Source organism: Papio anubis, chromosome 4 (assembly GCF_008728515.1).
Source record: "Papio anubis isolate 15944 chromosome 4, Panubis1.0, whole genome shotgun sequence".
NCBI classification, from domain to species: Eukaryota; Metazoa; Chordata; class Mammalia; order Primates; family Cercopithecidae; genus Papio; species Papio anubis.
Window position 1 is genome coordinate 144,889,763 of NC_044979.1, and position 23,562 is coordinate 144,913,324.

Here is a 23,562-nt window from a genome sequence, read left to right on the forward strand (position 1 = left end):
ATAGGGAGACCCCATCTCTACCAAAAAAATAAAAAATAAAAATAAAAGGGCGTGGTGGTATGCTCCTGCAATCCCAGCTACTCAGGAGGCTGAGGTGGGAGAATTGCTTGAGCCTGGGAGGTTGAGGCTGCATTGAGCCAAGATTGTGCCACTGCACTCCAACCTGGGTGACAGAGCAAGACCCTGTCTCAAAACAAACAAAAACAAAAAAACAACAAAAAAAAGACTACATTTCCTTCCTCCCTCCTACATCCCTCCTCCTGAAAATTGTGAATTCTTGGAGGGAGAAACTAAAACGTTTTCACCTTAGTAATCTAATATGTAGCATGATACCTGAAACAATAAAATCCATAAAACAGTAGGTGCTTAATATGTGTTTGCTGGGTGAATGGACGAATGAAGGAAAGAAATATAAAACCTAATGGCTGGAAAAATGAAACACACAGGCAAATCTAAAAAATCCAACAAGAGAATTAGGATGAAGGAATCAGAGCAGGGAACAGTCCTCAGAAAGAACGGGGAAATATGAGTCTCATAAAATTTAATTTGGTTTGACAGTTGTGATTTATATATACGTTGACCTCTATTTCTCGAAAATGACATTTGTGGTAAAACACTTCCTTTGGTCCCACTTGAGTTGTCACTTATGCTGCAGTATGTTCCTCTCCTGTGGTAGTTTTAAAGCCCCATAATAGGACCTCAACAGATCTGATAGACAAATGAACAAAAAGACCCCTTCCACCATTCATCTCATAGAGCTTTTCTATGCTGGTTGAGAAATAGGAGAGAGAAGTCATTGTGAGGGTGTTATTATGGACAGTCGAGCAGCCAAGAAACATTCTGAGATTTCTGAGTATGTATGTCATTGTCACCTGTCTCCCCAGTACCTAAACACTTAGGCAGAGACATTACACCAGAACAAAAAATGAGGTCCATCTCGGCAAATTTACCCAGATGACCGCAGGATTATTGAAGGTGCTATTAGGGCCGATGACAGCTCTCCTGTGCATATGCGACTGACTATTCCAAAATAATGTCACTCATGTTCCTCTTATCATGAAAAAGAAATTCAACTACAGTCAGGGTTTACTACGTCCGAAATGCTGACAGATGCTTATCCAAAGGGCCACAGACAGGCCTCACATCCATCCATAATGAGGGAAGGAGGAGACAGAAGTAGTGATGAGAAACCCCCAGCCCCAGATCTTGAAGTGATGAGACAAAAGCATTTGGCTTTATGAACCTGCAGGACACGTGGCACACTAGAATTTCTCCCTTCAGAGGTAACAGGTAGCCAGGTGGACAGTGAAGTCAATCAAGGTTGGAAACTTCATTGGGCCTCAGGTGGCCCAATATGTCTGTGTTGGGCTATGTCTGTCCCGGATGGTGTGTGCGCGATGCCCCGTCCACCTGTTCACAGTGCTTCCCGGCACCATGCTTTCCTTCTATGCAGCAGGCCCTGTTCTGGGTGCCAAGAGGAGATCCGGCACTGCACAGACAAGGTCCCCGCTCTCACTGAGCTTGTGTTCCCAGGAGGACAAAGACGGTAACTACGTAATAAATAAATACAGGATGTTACTGTACCAAACAGAGCAACCTGAGAGGCCCTGGCCATACTGGAGCTGTCTGCTTCCTGACCCAGGTGAGCCCCTCACCTAGAGCCGGCCCAGGCTATCTTGCCATCTTTGTTTGCTGCAAGGTGGGGTGAGGCAGGAACAGGCCAACGCCTCTGCAAAGAGGGGCTGCCCCTGACCCTCTGCCCAGCTGGGTGAAGCCTGGGAGCCCAGTGTGCTGGGTGAGAAGTCTCCTTGCTGTTCCTAAAGTCAGTGTCTCCCGGGAAAAAGAGACAGGGACTGCTGGATTTGACATTTTCAAGCTATGGGAGTTCGCGGTTCTGCTTGAGTGCACTGTGAGTAGCATCAGCCTGACTCTTCACTGTCACTGTGGGTGTTCGAGCTCAGGCTGCCTCTTCCTGGGCTACAGATCCTTACAGTCACTGGGGACTTCGTAGACCTGGGTTCAATGACCATGGCGACCCCCACGGGGGTTTCAGTGTCCCCAGCGCCCGATTCTCAGCTCTTGTGTGGTGCTCATCCCGCCTGAGCCTGCCCTGCTGGCCTCTGCTTGGTTTCTCGGGTATTTTCTAGGACAGGGCCCTGCACACTCCACAGGCCTCCCTCTGGGGAAGGCGGTCTTTCCTCTGAAGCTCACAGTGTCTCAAGCAACCTTCTTGGATGCTAAACACTTGCCTTGACTTCATTATTTTTATTATTAGGAACTTAGGTTTATTAAATATCTAATATGTGCTGGTCCCATGCTAAAGCGTTAAATGAACTGCTGGTCTCCGAATTTTACGATGAAGAAACTGAGGCTTACAGAGGTCCCACAACCCATCCCAGTATGGTTGGCCCCCAGCCTCTGTTCTCCACCCTCTGCCAACTAGCCAGCTCCAGGGAGCGTCTCCTACACCCCTAACAACCATTGCCGGGAGGGTGGTTTGTTGCTAAGATGCCTAAAGTTCCTCTCTGGTGCTGGCTTTACCAGGTAACCTCGCCTTTCCCTGGCCTTGCCTGTGGCCACACAAATCCAAGCAGGTCCCAGCTGGCTCTGCCCTGCCACAGCCAGGCATGGTTCCAGATGGAATGCTGGCAGCATTAAAGATAGAGTGTGGGGATCTGAGTCTTATTCCAGGAGCCTCTGGAATTTCTAAGCCTTGACATTGCCTGATGTGCTGTAAACGCTGTGGACTTTTGAAGAGAGGAAAGTAAATCACAGAAAAGACACGCATAGGAAAGTGGACACTTTACAGCTACATTTCAGGACAGGTCTCTACCGACATGTCCACACTGCCTATTTTTGAAAGGAAGGTCCTCATGATGACATGGAGCAGGGACCCCACTTAGGGACTGATGGGCCCCCAAACATGGAAATAAAGAAAAATCTTGAGTTCCTTCAAGGGAAATTCCAGGCACCTAACAAGCCCTGAGAAGTAAATGAGCAAGGCTGGGCGTGGTGGCTCACGCCTGGAATCCCAGCACTTTGGGAGGCCGAGGTGGGCGGATCACCTGAGATCAGAAGTTCGAGACAAGCCCGGCCAACATGGTGAAACCCTATCTCTACTAAAAATATAAAAAATTAGCCAGGTGTGGTGGCGGGCGCCTGTAATCCCAGCTACTTGGGAGGCTGAGGCAGGAGAATTGCTTGAACCCAGGAGGCGGAGGTTGTAGTGAGCTGAGATTGCACCATTGCACTCTAGCCTGGGAGACAGAGCAAGACTCTGTCTCAAAAAAAAAAAAAAAAAAAAAAAAGTAAATTAGCAACTTGACAAACAAGAAGGTAAACGTGGCTGAAAACAATAGCCAAGGAGGCTAGAGTCAGGAGATGCTTGGTTCCCAATAGAAACTAAAGTGACATCTTACCATGTGTCCCTGAGTTGTTTTTCAGAAACCCGGACTCCCACCAAACGGGCTGGCTACACAGGTCCACTACACATAGACCTCAGATATGGGGGAGCTGAGGAAGACTTCAGATATGGGGGAGCTTAGGACGGAACTCTGACTTCTGCTGTTGGTTCTAAATTTCCTCCTAAAAGAATTCCTGTGAGCCTGGAGGAACTCACACCCTCAGGCCAGAGCTAATGTTCTTTTCTGCTGATCCAAAATGTTTAGACAAAGCTTCAACCCCTTAACTAATCACAGATCAGAAAAATCTTTGAATATACCTATAACTTGTGGGTTCCTGCTTCAAGATGTCCTTTTAGATAAAACCAATGTGTCGCCTCTGTGTCCTGATGCTTGACTCTGCCTGAAGCCTCTGCCTCTCTGCCTTTATAGATCCTTACTGTAAGCCATAGGACAGGTCAGGTCTTAGGCATGAGTGACCCGATTCTCCTGGCCTGGTGCCCTGAAAGAAATGCCTCACTTTCTCTCGCTGCAATCCCGATGTCAATGGTTTGGCTTTGCTGTGCCAGGAAGGTCCACAAGTCCGGTTTGATAACAATAAAGGAAACCTCCTCTGAGGTCCCGGTCCTTTGCCTCTCCCTCTGAGGCACGGCCATCGGCCATGAGGTCTTGGTATCTTGCTTCTTTCCTGAGTCTGTCTTTCCTACTCACTGAAGGCAGGTTCTCTTTGCACCTGCCTCAGAGGCCCCTGCGTCTAGCACAGCACTGGACCACAGCGAGTGTTAGCACATGGGGACGGGAGGGGCAAGTGGAGCAGAAGCAAGTTCTGCAGAATGCCAATCGCATCCTGGAATTCCTGGGCAATCCATTTGGCTTTCAAACCCCTGGCTGGGCCAGGTGCGGTGGCTCACACCTGTAATACCAGCACTTTGGGAGGCCGAGGTGGTTGGATCATTTGAGGTCAGGAGTTCAAGACCAGCCTGGAAAACATGGTAAAACCCCCTCTCTACTAAAAATACAAAAATTAGCCGGGTGTGGTGGCACGTGCCTGTAATCCCAGCTACTCTACTTGGGAGGCTGAGGCAGGAGAATCGCTTGAACTTGCGAGGTGGAGGTTGCAGTGAGCTGAGATCACGTCATTGCACTCCAGCCTGGGCAACGGAGTGAGAGTCCATCTCAAAAAAAAAAAAAAGCAAAAAATAAAAAAACACCCTGGCCCTTTAGGCAAAAAGGGGACTGTCCCTGGGTTGTATGGGCTTCAACTTCTGACAAGGGAAAGCAGATACACTCATCTGCTGGTGAATACCTCTGGGAGAAGAGTATTGCTTTGGATCAAGGGCATGCCAGGGGAACAGAAAGCCCCATGCATCCTGCAAGATGTCCTTGCAGGTGAGTGCCTCGGCAAACAGCAAAATGAAACACAGCCTGTGGCCTCCCATCCATCAGCCCGGGATCCGGTCCCTCGGCACAACGTGTGCTTAGGAGACAGACAATGTTTCTTCACGCCCCCGACTTTACCGAGGCATGCGTCATTCCAAACGCTGTTGCTGTCGACGCTGCCGGCAGCCTCGGTGTCTCTAAGTGTCCTACCTGGGGACGCTGGGCGCCTGGCTGCTTCATCTCCACTACTCTTTAGTTACAGGGAGACCAGCACTAAACAGACTTGTGCTTTATTTTATTAGCCCATAACACTCTCTAAAACAGTTTCTTCTAAGAAAATGGCTACTATTATGCACAAATAAGCACTAAGTGGGACCTTTTTTTTTTTTTTTTGCTTTCCATTTTCAGAATGAAAACAGTTTTAGCTGTACCTAAAGTGTTACCACTAGCATCTTCATTATGGAAAACTCTGCTCAGAGCAGGCTTTTGAGAAGACTAGACGTTATTTTGGCCATTAGAGCACAGTAAATGGCTGTGAATGGCAGGGGTTTACAGAGGTAACTGAGCAGACAAACAGGAGTGGCAAATGAAAACATATAACATTTGCATTCTCCCTTTTATGGTGCACCATAAAAACACGCAAAGGGATGTTTTGCTCACTATACAGTCAAAGGTTACTAATTAAGCAAAGCATTACTGAGCCAGAAATACCTATAAAAGCTGCTGCTTTTTTTTTTCGTTTTTTTTTTTTTTTTTTTTTGCAACCCACATCTGAGCATCAACTTATTATAGGGCCTTTCAGTGGGTTCCTCCAATGATTAGGATCCTTCATTCCATAATTCACTGAAGATAACTCTAAGTAATAAAACCTGCTTGATGCACTTTTAAAAATAGCATCTAAAGGAAACTTTTCTGCAAAGAAGATACGATTGAAAAGTGGATCAAAGGAAAGAAACATGAACATTCTTCTGGCAGAGAGTGTTGTGGTGGGAGCCTTTGTCCCTGCCCCACTCTGCTGCTCTCTGCCTGGGCTCACGTTCACGGAGCCTCGAGACAGGGCTTGGCTGTCGTCCTCTTCCTGGGCCCTCCACACCCAACCGATGGGTTCTGTTGTTCCTTCCTCAGTGTCCTCCCAGCGCCCCAGCAGACCTCTCTGACATCACCTCCCTGGCTTCTATGTGAGTAATGGCTTTGCATCTAGACCATGCGCTCCGGAGTCTTTCTCCTCCCCAAATTCCAGCCCAGGACCAGGCACAGACTAGGAGTCAACAACCGCTTCCCTGGTGAGAGGCTGTGAGAGGAGACCCTGGAGTCTCCCTGCAGCAGAGAAGGCCTGGGTTTGTCTTGCATCCCATTCAAAGGGGGTGAGGTGTAGGAGGTCCCAGAGGCCTCATCTATACTAGTTACAGCCTCAAGGGCCCTGCTGCCTGGAGTTTAGGACAGTTGGGCTTCATGGGTGCCTCTGGAGCCTGCCTGGACCAGGCAGCCCATGGGACATTCTCAGAGAAGTGGCTGGGGAACGAGGGCCAGCATCCTGGGAGGACCACAGGATAGGGGATGGGTGAGCACAGAGGGAGGCTGGGACAGGGCCACAGACGGCCTCAGGGGCTTGGCAGGTTTTCTCAGAGGAGGTGCGTTTGTAAAGTAGCTCACGCTCGACAGAAAGCAGATGTGTGTACATCTCCGAGAAGTCAATGTAGCACCATGTTCTAGTTCTCTCAATCACCCGCGAGACAGGCACTGTTATTTAGGCTTTACAGCTAAAGAACATGACCTAAAAGAGTTCCCTAAAGCCACACAGCTAGAAAGTGGTGGAGCTGGGATTCCGGGCCCTGTCGCTCTGATCCCAAAGCCTGTGCTGCTTGTGTCTACACCCCCGAAGGTTTTGTTCTGCTCGCTGCATGTCATGGTGTCTTTCCTGGGGGATAAGTCAGAGATGATCTGTGGAATGTGATGAAGGCCAGGAAGGTGGCCCATGGACAGAAGCAGCATGGAGTTCCCCAAAAGAACGTGTGGCCAGAATTCCGGCAGTAAGGATGAGAAGAGGGGGCTGCAGAATTGTTCTTTCCCCGGACGGAGCTGTAAAGGTGTTGGGTGGTGATGTGGAAGGTTGGAGCGCATTCTGCCTGAGTCTGTAGAAGGCTGAACAGCGGCTCTTATCTACACTGGCCTGCCAGCAAAACACCCTCAGAAGGTGCTTAAAGAGATGCCTGCTCATTCATCATTGTTAAAAGCATACCCTGCTGTCGACAGGGCTCAGTGGCTTACGCCTGTAATCCCAGCACTTTGAGAGGCCGAAGTGGGCAGATCACCTGAAGTCAGGAGTTTGAGACCAGACTGGCCAACATGGAGAAACCCCATCTCTACCAAAAACACAAAAATTAGCCGGATGTGGTGGTACATGCCTATACTCCCAGCTACTCACAAAGCTGAGGATCATTTGAACCTGGGAGGTGGAGGTTGCATTGAGTCCAGATCGTGACTCTGCACTCCAGTCTGGGTGACAGAGTGAGACTCCATCTCAAAAACAAAAACAAACAAACAAACAAACAAACAAACAAACAAACAAACACACACACAAGAAAATGGCAAATGTGGAGAAATCTAAGCCAACACTCACTATGAGACAGGATGCCCCAATAAGGATCGTTGCCTTTGTGGATACAAAAAAGTGACACACAGTTGACGTGCCAGACATATAACAAGTATGACTTGACTGGACTTCAGGAAATTTTGAGTCCTGTACTTAAGTCCTGGAAGGAGGACAGTGCAGTCACGTTAGACTTTGATAACTTAAGTTTATATGCAAAAATTTTAAGGGCAGCCATCATCCCCCCCTTCCCAGAGCAGGGTGTGAAAGAGTTCAGTCAGAGGTCAGGATCTGGGCAAAGAAGGCGTCCAAGCAGAAGGGTGTCCAAGTAGGGTGGCAGCCCACTTTGATCATAAGACTGGCCACATAGAGTGGAATTCAGCAAAAAAAATAAATATACTGAGGATACTGGGAGCCAGAGAAGGGCTGGGACAGATGCAGAAAAGGGGAAGCTCACATAAAGTAAGGGTTTTGCATTGTATTTGGAGGTGATGGTGTAAAATACTGCTTTTCAGAATATGTGGCTAGATACAGAAAACGAACTAGCTGTAGACATACGTAATTTCCTAGCTGCGAGCAGTGATGCCCCAGGAGCAAGGAGCACATGACTGCCTGGATCTTGGTTTCTAAATCCTACTTTCCACTGCACTAACCCAAGGTTCCCTGCAGAAATGGCTGGGAAAGAAGAGAGAAAGAACAAGATGAGTTGAGATCATCTTGTGCCAGAAGATAAGGATGTGCTCAACGATTGATGGAGGCATCAAAAGAATACAGAAGCCAGCTGGAAGGGCTCCCCCGCAACCCCCAAAGGGCCAAATGGAGGGAAGGTTCAGCATCAAAATTAGCAATAATAGCAATGGGTTAAAATCTGTTAACCAAAATAAAAAGTCATGCGTCCACACTGATGATAATTAATGAAAAAATGAATGAGAAGAAAGCTTTTGCTTTCAGGAATAGGTCAATCGATAAATGAAGAAGAAATGATTGAATTTTTTAAAAAAATCACTGGTGCCCTCATTGCCCTAATTAATTCCAGCAAGAAATATTAATGGATGACAAACTGGTGGATGAGACTGGAAACAGAAATGAGGTTTTTAGAGAATCTCAAAGTATCTTCTCATAAAATACTGATTAACTGTAAAGCAGGTGGTGCGGAGGTGGGGGTAATTTTAGAGTGGAGAAATCTCAGTCAAGTGAGCAAAATTACTGGACTAACAACAGGACATGCCAAGGCCAGGTCAAACCCAACAAGGTGTAGCAGGAAGCGCCCAGCATCACTTCCCCCACATTCTGGCCAAAAATGCATCGCCTCGGACGACTCCTGAAGACACTGGGATAAATCCAAATCAAGGGGAATCTAGGAAATAACCAGCCTGTAGTCTCCAAAATTTCAAGGTCACAGAAGTCAAGAAATAACTGAGATCACAGGAGACCACTGGGTGCAGTCCATGTCCTGCAGTGGAGCCTTTTGTTACCAAGGGCTTTTAGGGAAAACAGGCAAATCATGGATGGGGCCTTTGGGTGAAGGGGAGTTCTCTGTAGGATTCTTAAGGCTTGTCTGTAGTTTCTAAAACACTTTTTTTTTTTTTTTTTTTTTTGAGACGGAGTCTCACTCTATCGCCCGGACTGGAGTGCAGTGGCTGGATCTCAGCTCACTGCAAGCTCCGCCTCCCGGGTTTACGCTATTCTCCTGCCTCAGCCTCCCGAGTAGCTGGGACTACAGGCGCCCGCCACCTCGCCCGGCTAGTTTTTTGCATTTTTTAGTAGAGATGGGGTTTCACCGTGTTAGCCAGGATGGTCTCGATCTCCTGACCTCATGATCTGCCTGTCTCGGCCTCCCAAAGTGCTGGGATTACAGGCTTGAGCCACCGTGCCCGGCCTCTAAAACACTTTGAAATCAAAGGAAAAGATTACCCTTCGAGGGAATTGGAAATTCCAGGTGAAATGTTAAACCATTGGCTGCAGGCTGTGAGCTGGCCCAGGAGTCAGGCAGCCCCAGGGATTCACCGGCACGTGGGCTCCACGCTATGGAGCTTCCCTGACCCGGACACTCAGAAACAGCCCAGGGGGGTGTATGCAACCAACACAGGCCTGGGGAAGGGGCAAGGGCACCAGGGGGAAGGCCGGAATCTTCCCCGTTCATTCTTCCCTAGGGCACTAAAACCTCTGAACTGCTGGAGAATAGCAGCCGGGGAGAGGCTGCCTGAGCGTATCCCACCTCCAAGGCCCAGCACAGAGGTCCCCTGAGGCAGGACCCTCAGCAGAGATGCAGATCTTTCATTTCGTGGAGATGCAGACCTGTCATTTCCAAGTCTCACAAATGGAAGAGTACTGCAGCCCCTGCCTCAGGGGTTCTGATGAACTGACTCGTGGGTCTGGGCGCCTCCCTTCCCACAAGGTGTGGCAGGATTGGGAGGCACTGAGAACCCTGTGCAGATGCCCATGAGGGTGTCACCTCCACCTGAGGGAGGGTCTCACCTCCGCCTGAGAGAGGGTCTCACCTCCGCCTGAGGGACCTCATCCTGCAGATGCCCATGAGGGTCTCACCTCTGCCTGAGGGACCTCATCGTGTAAATGCCCACAAGGGTCCTCCACCTGAGGGCTAAGGAACACAAGCTCAATCCAATCTTTGTTTATGAAAACTGGTGAGAAAATAAACTATCGATCTTAAAACCTAAGCCAAACCAACAACCGGAAAAGGCCAGGTTCACTTACGAACATGGAAGCAACGATCTTAACCCCAAACAAAACAAACATCGTGACCAGATTTCTTCTGTCTCAGGAGCTCCGGGATGGTGAAACAGAAGGGCAGCATGAATCGCCTTACCAACAGATGAAATCAGAAAAACCATATGGGCAGCTCAATAGATGAAAAACTAGTCTGATGCAATTAAATTTATTTATGCTTTTAAAAAAAAATTTAAAAAACACCAACTCCTAGCAAACCAGGATTAGAAAAGAATCAACTTAACTCAATACAGGCTGGATATTTTTTTTAAAAGCCTACATCAATGGTGTAAATGTCATACCTGATAAAATCTTAAAATAATGTCTTTAAAGTAATAAAACAAAGATTGTCTTCTATCACTGTCCCAATCCAATATGATAGAAGAGGTTTTAGCACTCCCAGTAAGATTACAAAATACTCAAATAAGAAGAAACAATAAAAGAGAAAGAAAGGATATAAAAAATTCTAAGGAAGAAACAAAAACTGTCACTATTAACAGATGATATGAATTCTTTACAGAAAATTACAGGAAAACTAGCCAACTAACAAGAGAATTCTCAGTTTCTGGCTGTAACACCAATACACCAGGCTGAGCAGCCACAGACTTTCCAGATTTGCAGGCTCCAATCCGGCTTCATGGCTTGGCTGTGTGACTCGGGCAGGTAACCCAACCCTCTCATGTCTCATCTGTGACATGGGGTCATAACAGCCACCAGAGAGCCATTATGAGAATTAAACATGTTCATAGTTATGAAAATACTTAGAACACAGAAGAGTTTATTAAAGAAACAAAAATATTTAAAAATCAATTGTGTTCCTCTATGCCAACAACACAGGCAGAAAATGTCATTTAAAATAGGCACACGTCGGATCACGAGGTCAGGAGATCGAGACCACCCTGGCTAACATGGTGAAACCCCGTCTCTACTAAAAATACAAAAATTAGCTGGGCGCAGTGGCAGGTGCCTGTAGTCCCAGCTACACAGGAGGCTGAGGCAGGAGAATGGTGTGAACCCGGAAGGCAGAGCTTGCAGTGAGTGGAGATCGTGCCACTGCACTCCAGCCTGGGCGACAGAGCGAGACTCCATCTCAAAAAAAAAAAAAAAAAAAAAAAAATAGGCACACGTGAGTTAATTCTCATGACAACCTCACAGATAGGACTATTGACCCCATTCTCCAGAAAGATATTCGGCCTCACAAAGAAGAAGCATGTCTAAAGAGCTAGGAAATACGGGTGCTAAAAAGGAGGGGGGAACCAGGAACCAGGTCTGTCTGATTCAAAGCCCATATTCTTCACATTACAATTTTTGAGGTATACTGGTCACCCCTCATTTTCCTGCCTTTCTGAGAGCAGGTAAAGATAGGATTAGAGAACCCAGTGCTTTGCCAAGAAGAAAGCAGCTGAGAAAAGTAGATTTAAACAAGTGAAAAGAGGTAGCATGTTCCTGGACAGAAAAATTCAACACCATCAGACGTCCACAAGAGTGGCCAAGAAAGTCCTAAGAAAGTCAAGCAGTGCGTGTGTGTGTGTGTGTGTGTGTGTGCATGCACACTGGTTATGGGGAAGGAGGCCTCATCAGATATTAAAGCATGGTTTAAAACCTCTCTAAGGAAACAATGTGGAATTAGTGCATGAATAACCGGGCTAATAGAAAAGAATGAAAAGTTCAGATACAGACCTAAGTGCATACAGGAATTTAATGTTACAAATCAGGAAAAAAAAAAAGGTCATTTTAATAAATGGCACTGAAGCAATTACATAGCTATTTGCAAAATGATGAAAATGGATTCATACCTCACTCCATATACAGGAACCAGTTCCGAATGGATGGAGTTCTAAATGTAAAAATGAAACCAGAAAATTGGTAGCAGAAAAGTGGTTGGGTTCCTTTAGAACCTGAAAGTGGGGAAAACCTTTCTGCCTATGACTCAAAAACCAGAGGCATGCAAGAAAGAAGTCATAAATTAGACTTCAATTTTTTTTTTTTCCATGACCAAAAATATAGACATGTTGCTGCTGGGAATGCAGCAACCTGCAGATGAGGAATTTGGCAATGTCTGGGAAGTTTACATGTGCATTTGCCTTGTGATCCAGCCAACCATGCCTGGGAATCTACCCCAAAGATAAGGTGGCAAAAATACAAAATGACTATGCAAAAGGCTGAAAAAAAGCTTGAGGCTGAATGAGGTCCTCTGGAGACGCCCACACCCTAATTTCTGGAACCCATGAGTACACTGCCTTACATGGAGGAGAGGCTCCACAGATGTGATGAAGGGTAAGAGCCTTAAATCAGGGAGCTTATCCAGGTGAATACAAGGTAATCACGAGTCCTTAAAAGTGAAAGTGAGAGGCTGAAGAGTGAGCCAGAGAGATGAGAAGGAAGGAGGAGGAAAAAGCCAGAGTCTGAGAGGACTCGACCTGCCCCGGCTGCTCTGAAGATGAAGGAAGGGGACCCCGAGCCACAGACCGTGGTGACCTCCAGGAGCCAGGAATGACCACGGCTGACAGCAGAGTATGGGGACCTCAGTCCTACAACCGCAAGGACTGAATTCTGCCACAACCTGAATGAGCCTGGAAGCTGACTCATTCCCAGAGCTTCCGGAAGAAACATGGCCCTGCAGCCTCCCTGACTTTAGCCAGTGAGACCCATGCTGGACCTCTGACCTGCAGAACTAGAAGATGACACATTTATGTTGTATCAGCCACTCAGTTTTGGTGATTTGTAATGGCAGTGATATAAAACTAATACACAACCCAATGCCTGTCAGCAGAGGACTAGCTACATAAACAAGCCCCACCTCATGCACACCAGGCAGACCTGAGCAGGTGTGAGAAGAAAGGACAATTGCACACATGATACCCAGGGGTGTTCAGGGTGCACTGTCACAGGAAGACAGCAAGGCGCAATATGCTACCTTCTGCGGAAGACAGAGGAAGTACACAAATACGGAGAGTTGTTTAAGTTGCCAAAAAAAAAAGGAAAAGCCAAAAGTTTAATAAATAAGGTTATCTATGTGGCAGACAGGCAACAGGGTAAGGGGACAAAAGAATGGAAACTTCTCTGAACATCACTTTTTAAATAGTTTTGACTTTGAGATCATGTAAATGAGTTATATCCTCAAAAATAAATTTAAAATCCTCCAACAATTTTTAAAAATGTAAAATGAGCTAGGCGTGGTGGCTTGCACCTGTAATCCCAGCACTCTGGGAGGCTGAGGCCGGTGGATCACTTGAGGTCAGGAGTTCAAGACCAGCCTGGCCAACATGGTGAAACCCCATCTCTAATAAAAATACAAAAATTAGCCAGGTGTGGTGGTGGGCACCTGTAATCCCAGCTACTCAGTAGGCTGAGGCAGGAGAATAGCTTGAACACGGGAGGTGGGGGTTGCAGTGAGCTGAGATTGCACCACTCAGCTGTACTCCAGCCTGGGTGACAGAGCGAGATTCCGTCTCTAAATAAATAAATAAAATAAAATAAATAAAATGTAAAGTGATTTTTAAACAAAGTCAGTGCTAAAAATTGAAGCAAAAGAACAAAACAAGTCCTGAAATGAATGAACTTAAATCCATATCAAGATAACCACAGTGAGAAAAGAACAGTGTGGCTTTAGAACAGTATTGCAACTGTACTTGTATACAGTAAGTATAAACTAAATATATTATAAACAATATAAACTGTAGGTATAAACTGAATATATTATACTTCCACGGTATAACATATTCTAAGGACAAATACTTAAATTTCATTCAGTAGTCTCTGTTAGTCATACCACTGAGATTACAATTTTGAAACTCCTAATACAATAGTATCTGTCTTTTCACATAAACTTTTCATATAAGTAAGATACACAGGCAAATTCACAGACCACAGGTATATGCAATTTTGAACCTCTTAATACAACAGGAGGATAAAGAAGATTATCGAGTCAGGAGTCCTAAAAAGCACAGTCTTAGTGTAAGGGAAAATATAGTTAAAATATACATTTAGGCTGGGCACGGTGGCTCACGCTGGTAATCCCAGCACTTTGGGAGGCTGAGGCAGGTGGATCACCTGATGTCAGGTGTTCGAGATCAGCCTGGCCGAACATGGTAAAACCCCATCTCTACTAAAAATACAAAAATTAGATGGACGTGGTGGTGGGCACCTGTAATCCCAGCTACTCAGGAGGCTGAGGCAGGAGAATAGCTTGAACCTGGGAGGTGGAGGTTACAGCTGGGATAGTACCACTGCACTCCAGCCTGGGCAACAGAACAAGACTCCATCTCAAATAAATAAAATAAAATAAAATAGAATAAAATAAAATATATATTTAAGTTAGCATAACATAACATACACATTTAAGGTCAGTAACCTGAAGTTTCACTGGAAATGTCAGTATGAATTCATGATGCTTCAGAAAAGATGTTCTCTGTCTACTGGGAAGGTGTCGAAGCAGTGACCATCTGGGAGTGATAAGCATCCACCTTGGTGCTCTCGTTATGGTCTTTAAATAGCATTTGACACTTAAGAAACCAAGGCCCGGCAGGCCCGGCTCCATCTCAGCGTGAGGCAGGAAGTCATCAAAGAGTGCAGCCTCAGGCTGGAGCCCCAGGATACAAAAGCCTCCCAATTCTAGGTTCAAAAAGTATAATGACTGCAGGTGACTGAAACCCACTGAACAGGTAAGAATCTGTGCTTTCATGATGACACTCAGCAAAAGAGATCACAAGACAGAAAAAGAAAGAAAAATCTATTTAACATTGGAAGTAACCAGGGGACCAATTCCTCACCCTGAAAATTGGTAATTAAGGGAAAAGAATTAAGCATTTATTCTGCCTTCCTATATTTGAAGGTAACTAAATAGTCTGAGGGATGAGGGGAGATGCTTCTTTTCAGAGTTCCAACAGCTAAATGAGGGAAGATTGATAGAAGTAGAAGATTATCATCTTGAATATCCTAAGAACATAATTAATTCAGGCAAAGATCATGGATGGATGAGACCATTAGATAAAAAGCTGATGGAGAAATTCACAAGGTAGGGATCAGGCTGCTATGCTCTGCCACCCAAATTAGCATCCCTAAGTGGGGCAACTAGATCTACATGCCTCCAACCTGCTGCAGTAACTGGGAAGCAGTCTTAGGGAGGGAGGGAGAGAGGAAGAGAGGGAAGAAGAAAGGAAGGAAGGGAGGGAGAGAGGAAGGGAGGGAGGAAAGAAGGGAGGGAGGGAGAGAGGAAGTAAAGAAGGGAGGGAGGGAGGAAGTAGAGGGAGGGAGGATGTAAAAAAGGGAGGGAATGTGGAGTAAGGAAGGAGAGAAGCAGGGGGAGGGAGGAAAGAAGGGAGGGATGGAGGAAGGAAGGAAAGAAGGGAGGGAGGGAGGGAGGGAGGGAGGCAGAAAGGAAAGAAGGGAGGGAGGGACGAAGGGAGGGGTGAAGGGAGGAAGGGAGGGAGGGAGAGAGGGAAGGAAGGAGGGAGGGAGCGAGGGAAGGAGGGAGGGAGGGAGGAGTGGAAATGGAATCTACCAGTCCTTTGCAATGAAATTCCAGTTTACAGGGCAAATGGGGGTAGAGGAACAGGTCAAGTGACCCCATAAGGATGTAACCAGGTGCATCTCCAATGCAGATGTCCCATGGGATGACTGGCTGGGTTTTCTCAACGAGGTAACTGCATGCGGGGAAAGGGTGGGGGATTCTGCTAGATTAAGGGAGCTGTAACCTATAGCGACAGGAAGCAGACGAGTGGTTGTGGGGATGGGGAGGGTTGGTAGGGAGGGATACTGGGGGCTGCAAGGACACCTTTGAGGGTGAGGAACGTGTTCATTATCTCGACTGTGGTCACAGCTTCCCAGGTGTGTGTATATGTATAAGTCACAAGTGTCAAACTGGCCACCTTAAATATATGCAGTTTACTGTATGTCAATTACAATATGTTAATAAAGCTGTTTACGGTGTTTTTTTTCCTATGATTTGAGAGACATGACAACAAAATGAATAGTGTGAACCTTATGTGAATCCTACTTTTATCAAAACCACTGTAAAGAGGTGTTTTGGAAAATTTGGGGAAATCTGAGTGTGAACTGATGATTAGATGATATTAAAATGTTCAAATTGCCAGGCGTGGTGGCTCATGCCTATAATCCCAGCACTCTGGGAGGCTGAGGCTGACAGATCACCTGAATTCAGGAGTTCAAGACCAGTCGGGGCAACATGGCAAAACCCTGTCTCTACCAAAACCATAAAAAGTTAGTGGTGGCGCATGCCTGTGGTCCTAGCTACTCAGGAGGCTGAGATGGGAGGATTGCCTGAGCCCGGGAGGCAGAGGTTGTAGTGAGCTGAGATCGCACCACTTCACTCCTGCCTGGGTGACAGAGTGAGATCCTATCTCAAAAAAACAATAACAATAATTTTATCAGGTGTGACACTGGTATGACAGAAGATACCCATATTTTCACGTAAATTTTTTTTTTTTTTTGAGACAGAGAGTCTTGCTTTGTCATCCAGGCTGGAGTACAGTGGCGTGATCTTGGCTCACTGTTACCTCTACCTCCTGGGTTCAAGCGATTCTCCTGCCTCAGCCTCCTGAGTAGGTGGGATTACAGACGTGTGCCACCACGCCCGGCTAATTTTTGCATCTTTAGTAGAGATGGGGTTTCACATGTTGGCCAGGCTGGCCTCGAACTCTCAACCTCAAGTGATCCACTGCCTTCGTCTCCTAAAGTGCTGCATGACAGGTGTGGGCCTGGCCAAACTTCCAAACTTTTCACTGAAGTAAGACACACAGGCAAGCTCACAGACCACTGGTGTATACACAAAATAAGCACACACATTTAGCCCTGATACAGATCAAAAGACACCACTCCTGCCATTCCAGACACCCTCTCCTCAGGTGGACCCCTCCCAATCACCGTCACCCACATGGTAAGTAACCACAGGGGTCCCAGGAAAACCCAAATTCCAGCACCGAAGAGTACTTCTTCCTGTTCTGGAACATTCTATAAATGGAATCACACAGTATATGCTCCAAGTAGGGGTCTGGTTTTTCTTTTGCTAAACATTATGCCTGTGAAATTCATCCATATTGGCATGTGAACAGGTATTTTAGACACACGTGTGACACGTATGGGGGCAAAGTGACATGTGGTCTGAAATATGCTTCAAAATACGCCAATAAAAAAGCAGGGGTGGATGGATATGGCGAAATGTTGAGGATCATTGACTTTCGCTGATGGGTACCAGGGGGCTCACTCTACTATTCTCCTTCCTTTTGCATATATCTAAGATGTTTTACATTAAAAATGTAAAACCTCTTTAGACGTCAGGTGCGGTGACTCATGCCTGCAATCCCGGCACTTTGGGAGGCCAAGGCAGGCAGATCACGAGGTCAGGAGATTGAGACCATCCTGGCTAACACGGTGAAACCTCGTCTCTACTAAAATACAAAAACTTAGCCGGGCATGGTGGCGGCGCCTGTAGTCCCAGCTACTCGGGAGGCTGAGGCAGGGTAACTGCCTGAACCTGGGAGGCGGAGGTTGCAGTGAGCCGAGATGGCGCCACTGCACTCCAGCCTGGCGACAGAGCAAGACTCTATCTCAAAAATAAATAAACAAACAAACAGGCTGTATGACATAAAGCCAGGATGCTGTGGCCGAGAAACTGTGCCGAGGGTCCCCACATCACTCCACGTCTTCCCCTCCCAGGTGAGCTGAAACACCACACTCCCAGACTCTCCTGCGGCAACACCGGGCCACGTGACCAAGTCCTGGGCAACGGAACATGGGCAAAAGGAGCGTCGTCCACTCCTAGGCCTGCCTGGACGCACAAATGAGCTCTTGTATGTTGAGCCCTGAAGACGCTGGCATTTCTGTTGCTGTGGCCTGCCCAGCCCTAGCATAACACCACATTCTAAAGCCCGCAATGAGCGCTGCTTCCTGGCCTCACCTACGTGGCATTGTCAGACACCGAAGACCACAGCACGTGCTCCTGTGGGCCTAAAAGTATTGCCTTCTGCTGATGGATTTTAATTACTAGACTTGGTTTTCATGAGACATGGTGATTCTTGTCCTATAGTTAATCTTAAGCGTTTTAAAGTTGCTTTCACCAATTCAATCTTCCTTGGCTGAGGACTGATTTTCTTAATTTGATGTGAGGTAGGGCTCTACTGCTATTTTTGCTAAGTAAATAATTGTTCCAGCCCCATTTGTGGGTCAGTCCCATCCAGATGGTTTGTGCCTTCAGGATCCTCCTTAGATTTTCAGAAATGTTTGCTTAATGAAACTTTTGAAGAGGTAGATAGGATTTGTTCCCTAATTTATGGCCAATTTCCAGGAGTGGATCGTCTTGCAATATAGTACAAGTACAGTCATGAAAACCACAAGGATTTTACTACAGATAATAACTATTTTGAAACTTTACTACTCCTCATAATTGGGCCCTTTATCTTTTTCCTCCTGCTTTTGTTGGAACATGGAACTGGCAGATTGCATGGTTTCACCAGTGCCAGCGTGATCCTATTCAAGCCCGGCGCTGTCCTGGACCTCTGCGTGCTGCAGTACTTGCACAGCTGGAGTCAGACCAGAAGTCTCTCGGGGGAGTCCACTCTCTCAGGTCCTGTGGAACCCACCCCTCACTCTCCCCAGACTCACTCCCTGCCACCCCAGGGCTTGCTCCCCTCCCTCCAGCACCCGCCCTCCTTGCTGTCCCTCAAATATAACAGCTTTCCCACAGCTGGAGGTCTTTCTTCCCCAGACGGCACTTTTCTCCTCGACAGCAGAAACTCAGCCAGCTTTGTCTACTGCAATAGCCCCCATGCCCAGAATAGTGCCTGCAGATAGAACAATCGTCTCTAAAAATATTGTTGAATGAATGCATAGCTAATGACACACAAGCTGTACCAAGCAATTAATCCTATTAGTATATTTAGTAGCTAATTGTGATACAGAATTTTTAAAAACTCAATCATCAACTCTATCCAATTTTGGGTACCTATTTTGAATCACAACTTTCATTTTAACCCTTGTTATTCTTGTCTCATCACCTGGTAGGACCCCAGCCTGACATCTTGTTCTTTGTCTTCCAACATTCTGCGCTGCTATCTGGGCTATCTCCAGCCCCTGCTTCTCCCACTCCAAGCATGCCCATCTCCCCCACACCCCCATGCCATCATCTGCAGGGGCACCACTCACTCACAGGCCCCAACATTGCTCTTTGGAAATGCCGGCTCCCGGTCTAACGACACACGTACCTGCCCCTCGACAATCCACCTGGAGATGGACGTTTTCCCGTCATAGCCTGGCCGGAACTGAAGGGTGGCGGAGCGAGGGCTGATGTTGGAAATGACCAGGTTGGATGGGGCACCAGGAAGGTCTAGAGAGGAACCAGGGAGGAAAGGGAGAGATTTAAAGTCCGTCACAGCTTAGGAAAGGTATCAAATGTGTCAGCTTCAAAAGTAAACAGTTTCGACACCATTCAACACCAAAAAAGGATTTGTTCTCAAAAGCATGAAGGTGAGAAGCAGCACAGCTTCCCCAGAGGCATGATGAGTACATGGTTTTTGCTTTAATAGGCTGACCCGGTGGACTTCAGGAGACACACCGCGAACACGGCCTCCTTGATGAGAAACTCTGAAGGGATGTGTCATGCCTTACACATCTCCGTACTTTGTAGGTAATTAACAGATGCTGGCTGAATGACGAAAGGATGAATGAATGTAATCCTTCCTGGCTCCTGAAACCACACAAAGAACAAATGGCTGTACTTCCTTTCATAATTACCGCGGCCTCAGAGGGGTGGAGGGAAGAGTGCACAAGCCCAGGGTTGCTCCCAGGTAGCGTGGCACCTGCTCAGGATCAGGTCTTGAGCCTTAGGCTTCTTGGGTCTGGTTTCCAAGACGACCACATTCTCGTGCAAGGGCAGAACTCTCCTCGCTCTGCCTGTGTTCAGTTGCTTGGGTAACTGGATAAGGTGGAAGGTGGGTTCTGAATGAGCCTCCCGTTGAGGGTGCCCATGGCTCAAGCCTACTCCTACATGAGAGACCCTTCAGTTGCTGCTCCCCAAAGAGCACCTCCCACTCGGAACTGTAGCACTATGAGTTCAAAGTGAGAGCTTTTAGATTACTGTGCCATGCAAAATACTCTAGAGAAAGATAAGGGGCTAAAAAGCGGGGGAAAAAAAAGAAAAGAAAAATGCAAGACTAGCGCAGCTTTCAGACCGCACTGTCTCTGAGGAATGCTTTCCTCATTTGCTGTTGCTTGGGGTGTTTGAAACCAGGTCTTGCACAGGGACAATGAAACTATTTTGGTGATCGATTCAGTATTGGCGGGGGCAGGGTCTGTAGGATCTCAAGGGTCCTTCCCACATCTAGTTTTTAATGAATTTGAAATAGAAAATGTTTAAATCGAAGGACAAGTGGGCTCTTTCCTTTCTATTTCTCAGCGCTCCGGATTTTTAAATGGTTCTTCAATCATTAATGGTGATAAACTTCAAGCACAGTAAACAGAACACAGCGTCCCCAAAGCAGTCCTTTCCATCTGATTTGCCTCCAGCCACTACCCAGGATGAGTGGGCAAGGCTTTAGGACCCCTCTCCAGCTACAAGCATTCAGCCTTGGCAATGAAGGAATGGCAACTCCAGCGCCTCCTGCACCTTGGTTATCAGGGGTTTGGCCAAAGCAGCCAGGACTCAGTTTCCCCTATAACACTCCACTCTGTGGCTCCAGACATAGTGTGGATCACAGTGTTTCTGGAAGCACAGCCTTCCGGAGGTCAGCTAACCCATTTCTCTGCCCTGGATGAACAATGTCCAAGACATCTCAGGAAAACCCTGGCAACTTGCACACAGATGTGCTTCCAGTGTTAATCTTGGTCGCTGTATATACCCATTTTTAACCAATTAAACCACACGCCATCATCGCTGATATGGTTTGACTGTGTCCCCGCTCAAATATCATCTTGAAATGTAACTCCCACAATTCCCACGTGTCACGAGAGGAACCCGGTGGGAGGTAATCAAATCATGGGGGCCTGTGCTGTTCTCGCGATACTGAATAAGTCTCACAAGATCTGTGGGTTTTAAAAACAGGAGTTTCCCTGTACGGGCTCTCTCTTTGCCTGCTGCCATCCACGTAATACATGACTTGCTCCCCCTTGCCTTCTGCCATGATTGTGAGGCCTCCCCGACCATGTGGAACTGTCAGTCCATTAAATCTCTTTCTTTTGTAAATGGTCGAGTCTCAGGTACGTCTTTATCAGCAGCATGAAAATGGACTAATAGAATCATCGCTACTGTTTTGAAAGTATTCACGATATTTTAGATATGCATTGGGAACTGGCTTTAAACACTTTCAACGTGTGTTCTGAGGCCAAAGCAGGAGGAGAAGACAGAAGGGATGTGAGGCCGCGGTGGAATGCTCTGGAGAATGAGGCTGAAGTGGGGTCAACACCCATTTACCCTCCAGCATCTTGGCAGGAGGCCACTCCTCCTTTTCAAGGCACTTAGTGGCTTCTACATAAAAGTGTCAATCAACTTCTAGCCTCAGGAATCTCCAAGAGAGAGGCAACAGCAGGAGGACCGCACACAATTTTACTGACCTGGGGGCACTCCAGAGGAAATGGTGGAAGAAGTCACCAGGCCAGCACCCACGGCAGTCACAGCAGCCACATCGATGGTGTAGGTGGTGAGAGATGAAAGGCCTTGGATCTTGTACTCATGCGTCGTGCTGTTCAGGGTGTGCGTGAGACGAGAGTCGTTCCTGCCGTACACCTCCCAAGAGATCTGGTAGCCTAGAAAGCAACAGGACCAGATCAGCAATGGTCTCCTGAAGGCCAAGGGCTCACCTGGATTCCATAGCACCATCTTTGCAGGCTTGGAGCTATGGAGAGCTTGGCTGGATGTACTGAAGGTGCCTCAGAGCCACTGTGCTACTGACATGCGACACAGGTCAAGGCTCCTTCCTCTGTGTGCCCACTGTGATCTCACAAACCTGCTTATGGGAGTGACGGTCCCACCACAGGGAACCATCCCTCCCTACCAGGGTGAGCTGCACAAGGATAGGGCCTATTGGATGCTTTGGTAAGCTCAGCACCAGGTGCATGAACTGAAAAATGACGACAGCTGCCAGCCTGCTATGCTCAATTCAACCTTCTCTTGTCAAATTATGAATGCATTTCACCAATAATTCCACTAAAAAAATTTTATGTATGTATGTATCTATTTATTTATTTTTGAGTCTGCTGCCCAGGCTGAAGTGCAATGGTGCAATCATAGCTTACTGCAGCCTCAACCTCCTGGGCTCAATCCATCCTCCCACCTCAGCCTCCTGAGTAGCTGGGACCACAGGCGTGCACCACCATGCCTGGCTAATCTTTTGTACTTTTTGTAGAGATGGGGTTTCCCCCTGTTGCCCAGGCGGGTCTGGAACTCCTAGGCTCAAGAGACCCTCCCGCCTCAGCCTCCCTCAGTGTTGGGATTACAGCCATGGTACCCAGCCAATCGTTTCATTTTTGGAAGCTGGTATTTTTATTACACAGAACCTTAAATCAATGGCTTGCTCTTGTGTTGCAACGAATTCATGGAAACACTTCTACTTTTTCCTTTACGAAATGACTGCTAGATCACTCTTCCATTTTGCAAAGCGCTTTGCGTGGAAAAGTTTCCTTTCGCCTGAGTGTGTGTTTTGCTTCTAGCTCTGCCTCTTCCCTTTTCAAATATCCTGTTTTCTAATACATTTGATTTCCCCCTATACTCTCTTCAGTCCAGTGGGGCCTCACAATCAAAATTTATTCCACCCGGGATTCCACTGTGACTTGGGGCTTAGAGAAAAAAAACCTGTGGGGCGTGGTGGCTCATGCCTGTAATCCCAGCACTTTGGGAGGCCAAGGTGGGTGGATCACCTGAGGTCAGCAGTTGGAGACCAGCCTGGCCAACATGTGAAACCCTGTCTCTATTAAAATACAAAAATTAGCCATGCATGGTGGCGGGCGCCTGTAATCCCAGCTACTCAGGAGGCTGAGGCATGGGAATCGCTTGAACCCTGGAGGTGGAGGTTGCAGTGAGCCGAGATTGTGCCACTGCACTCCAGCCTGGGCCACAGAGCGAGACTTTGTCTTAAAAAAAAAAAAAAAAAAAGGAGAAAAAAGACCCAACTGGTTCCTGAATCAATCAATCCCCGTGGAGGGGAGTTTATGTGACCAGAGAACACTTAAAAGTGTCTTTTAAAGAGGGAGACAGTGGTAGAAAGAGCTCATAGGTCCACACGCAAAAGAAAACAGCTGAAAATACTTGCTCTTCCCTATTTTTAGTCAATAACCTCAGGGATATAGAAGTGCTTGGATGCAGCTGAAACTTCTTCCTCATTCTGATGAAAGCAATAAATAAAGCTACGAGTTGCACTTGCAGGTAAACAAGAATTTAGAGGACAGCATCTTGAGACCTTACTATTTTGAAAAAAATTTAATGTTGGAACCTGCTCCCTCTGGCTGTCCCACAGG

The 23,562-nt window shown here is 47.0% G+C and overlaps 1 protein-coding gene across 7 annotated transcripts in view; it reads right to left on the reverse strand.

Moving 5' to 3' along the window:
* SDK1 (sidekick cell adhesion molecule 1) overlaps positions 1-23,562 on the reverse strand; it is a 653,438-nt gene that overhangs the window by 165,824 nt on the left and 464,052 nt on the right. For all 7 annotated transcript variants that reach the window (XM_031665629.1, XM_031665628.1, XM_031665627.1 and 4 more), the window contains 2 exons: positions 21,664-21,855; positions 19,320-19,441 (listed from right to left, as the gene is read on the reverse strand). In XM_031665629.1, coding sequence (XP_031521489.1) covers positions 19,320-19,441; positions 21,664-21,855 — 314 coding nt within the window. The remainder of the gene's footprint in view (positions 1-19,319; positions 19,442-21,663; positions 21,856-23,562) is intronic.